At 42.4% G+C, this 3,507-nt stretch overlaps 1 protein-coding gene across 1 annotated transcript; it reads right to left on the reverse strand.

The window, feature by feature from the left end:
• Nucleotides 1–2,442: 2,442 nt before the first annotated feature.
• On the reverse strand, nt 2,443–2,964 carry LOC307198878 (large ribosomal subunit protein eL27-like). The gene has a single exon (XM_079946179.1). The coding sequence runs from the start codon at nt 2,946–2,948 to the stop codon at nt 2,538–2,540; it is 411 nt and encodes a 136-aa protein (XP_079802305.1). The 5' UTR covers nt 2,949–2,964; the 3' UTR covers nt 2,443–2,537.
• Between the last annotated feature and the right edge of the window lie 543 nt (nt 2,965–3,507).

A 3,507-nucleotide genomic window follows, 5' to 3' on the forward strand; every position in this document is an offset into this window, starting at 1 on the left:
AAAACCAACCAACCAAACAAACAAACAAAAAAAAACTCAAATAAATGAACAAACAAAACTAAATAAAAGCAAACACATAGATACAAAGAACAGAGTGGTGACTCCAGAGTGGGCGGGGGTGGAGAAATGGGTAAAGGGTATCAGGTATGGTGATGGATAGAAAGTAAATTTTGGTGGTGAGCACACTGTAATGTATATAGAAGTCTAAATATAATGTACACATGAAACTTATATAGTGTTATAAACCAATGTTACCTCAATTTTAAAAAAATGTAAAAAAATATTAAAAAAATAAAAGTACAAATTAGATCAAGCCATTCCTCTGCAAGGACTCCTCTTGATCTGACCCTGCATTACATCTCTGATCTCCCCTTCTTTTGTTCACTCCACTTCAGGCAATCTGCCCCTCACTAACACTCCTCCAATGATCTGCTTTGCTAACCCCCCACTTCAAGTAATTTCTCAATGCAATCTTCCTGAAGAGACCTATTCTGACAACCTTCTACACTGTAACATCCACCTTCCCCCGCAGCACTCCTGATCCTTTTTCCCTGCTCTACTTTTTTTCCATGATGCTTACCATTTCAAACATGGAATATCACTCATTTATTATAATGATTGTTTCTTATCTATTCCCCTCATTGGACTATGAGCTACATTAGGGCAGGAATGTTTATCTTTGTACACTGTTGCATCTTTAGCACTTGGAACACTGCCTGGAACAAAGCAGATGCTCATAAAATATTTGTTGAATGAATACATTCACAAATTCTGATTAGTTATGTGGACAACATGGCTGAATATAATTTGAGCAATAAGTAAGATAGGGGATGAATTTTGGTCCTGTGTTCAAAATAAATTTGGGGTTTACTTAATGTAGTCTTAGGACACATTTCAGATGCTTGGTGTGGGAAAAGTGGGAATTGCCCATTGGTGTTCCCAGAAAAATACCAAAGGCAAAAAAATTTGTTGTTACATTCTCAGGCAGGTGGGTGTGGGACTTCCCTATCACTCTGCACATCACCTCTTGACTGACGGTTTAGTAGTTAAACCAAATATGTTAAGAGAACAAAAAAGTAGAGATCATTGGAGGGGGAGTGATGTGGCTGTCTCACTTGAAATGGTTTCCTTCTTTTTGATACACTTCCAGCTTCTCTCTACCCCTGTATTTACCCTATCCCAGGGGAGATGGAATGATGTGGCTGGTTGCTAAATTTGGGAAGAATAAACTGGGCTTGCTCAACTAAGCACCTCTAGTTTTCCTCTAGGGAGAGAGCCTGCCTGCAGCTACCAGTTCTCCTCTGCTCCTTTGAGCCATAAGTCTTAGCCACATCTCTCTATCCAGATAGGGAAACCTATTCTAGTCAACCTGGGAGGAGTTAGTCAGACTTCTGTAATTCAGTTAACAGGTCCATTTCACAATAAACTGTGTTCTACAATAACTTAGCCTTTTTAAGTAATAAGGGTGATATTTCAGGCCTTCAAATGCTACTCCTTTGTCTTAATTCTCAAATTGTTGAGAACTCAGGAGGGAGAGAAAGGTGCAATTCATGAGCTTCTTGAAAGACCTCCAGAATTTTGCTTTCATCATATTTGCCAGAACTGACCCATATGGCCACCCTGGCAACAGGGGTAGATGAGAAAGTGCTTTTTGGGGGCTTTTCCAGCCTTTCTGTTGGGAGGCAGAAAGAGAGAAGAGACTTGGAATGGTGGTTGAGTCAGCTGTACCTGTCACAGAAGTCATCGAGAGTATCACGCCTGAGACCAACCACATCAGCATCACCTGAGAGCTTGTTAGAAATGCAGACTGCTGAGCCCTAGCTTAGATCTACTGAATCAGAAACTGCATTTTAACAAGATTTCCAGGTTATTCATGTGCACACTAACATTTAAGAAGCACTGCCTAGGTCAGGAGCCCACAAACTATACCCTGTGGACCAAATCTAGCCTGTCTTTGTAAATAAAGTTTTATTGGAACACAGACATGCCTACATGTTTATGTATTATCTATGGCTGCCCCTGGACTACAGTGCCAGAGTTAAGTAACTGTAACAGAGACCACATGGCCTGAAAAGCATAAAATATCTCACCCTTTGCAGGAAAAGTTTGCTATCTCCTGGTTTGGATTGGGTTAAGAGCTGAAAGCACAGTTCAGTTGACAATACTGGGGAGACATTGACAAAGAAAAGGTAAAGATGAACTTTTCTTCAGAATGTGAAAAATATGAGAGTACTGAAGGATAAAAGGCAAGAGCCAGTACTGAGGGAGACACTGATAGGAAGAAAGGCAGGATGAGATCCTGGGGGAGAAGCAGCATGGAGTCAGTGTTACTGAACTCGGGTTCGACTGCTTGCCACTCAAAAACCAAAACTCGAGTGGCAAGTGTTGGTTGGAAAGGAAAGATTGCTTTATTCAGGAGGCTGGCAACCTGGGGAGAAGGTGGACTCATGTCTAAAAGCTAAATCCCAAGATTTGCTCTACCATGAAATTTTTTTTTTTTGTATTTTTGTATTTTTAATGACTGAAACAAGACAGACCTAAAACTGCAGCTTCTGAAAGAACCATTTGTTCTTGCCAGTCTTGTATCTCTCCTCAAACTTGACCTTGGCCTCTCGTCGGGCCTTGTGTTTGAGAGCAGGGTCTCTGAAGACATCCTTGTTGACAACAGTTTTGTCCAAGGGGATATCCACAGAGTACCACGTAGGCATGAGGTGATTATAATTATAAACTTTCACAAAAGACTTGATCTTTGACCTCCTGGCAATTTTCTTCTTGCCCATGGCAGCTGTCACTTTGCGGGGATAGTGATCAATTCCAGCCACCAGAGCATGCCTGTAGGGTCGGTCTGTGGTGCCATCATCAATGTTCTTTACGATGACTGCTTTGCGTCCAGAGTAGCGACCGGCCAGGACCAGCACCACCTTCCCGGGTTTCATGAACTTGCCCATGTCGGCAGCAACCTCTCGGGCCTACAGCAGAGGAAGCTACCATGAAAATTTTTAAAGGAAGAATTATTTGACGAAGGGGTCAGGGTCTACATTATCTTCCACTGTGTGCAGACTTTCTTCTCATTGGTTGATGATGAGGTAACAGGGCAGTGTTCCAGGAATCTTGTGCTCAGCCTGAAGTTACCACCCTCCACATGGGTGGGAGCCTTAGTTCCTGCAGAAGAGCTCAAAGGTATTGTTATGTATATTCCTTGAGTAGGAACCAGGACCTTGCTTTATTGCTGCACTAGTTTCTGGACTGCTTCTCCTTTGTTTCTCCACCCTTTCCCTTCCCTGATTAGCAACTGTTTGAATCTGCCCTTTGGAACTCAGGGAAGGTCAAGGAAGCTGAATGAAGCTTATTTCCTACAAACAAGAAGTGGGGACACTAAAATATTTGTACCCAGGAGGGCCCCACAGAGCCCAGCTCCATTTCATCATGATGGAAGAGCTTGGGGAAAAGATGGAAGGACAGGGGTTGGGTGAGAATCCAGGTAATTCAGGTAAAAAAGGGAGAGTT

The sequence above is a fragment of the Stenella coeruleoalba genome (genome assembly GCF_951394435.1).
Source record: "Stenella coeruleoalba genome assembly, chromosome: 15".
Classification (NCBI taxonomy): domain Eukaryota; kingdom Metazoa; phylum Chordata; class Mammalia; order Artiodactyla; family Delphinidae; genus Stenella; species Stenella coeruleoalba.

Coding starts and splice junctions, on each gene's coding strand:
- LOC307198878 (XM_079946179.1), bottom strand. CDS start 2,948: ATGGGCAAGTTCATGAAACCCGGGAAGGTGGTGCTGGTCCTGGCCGGT.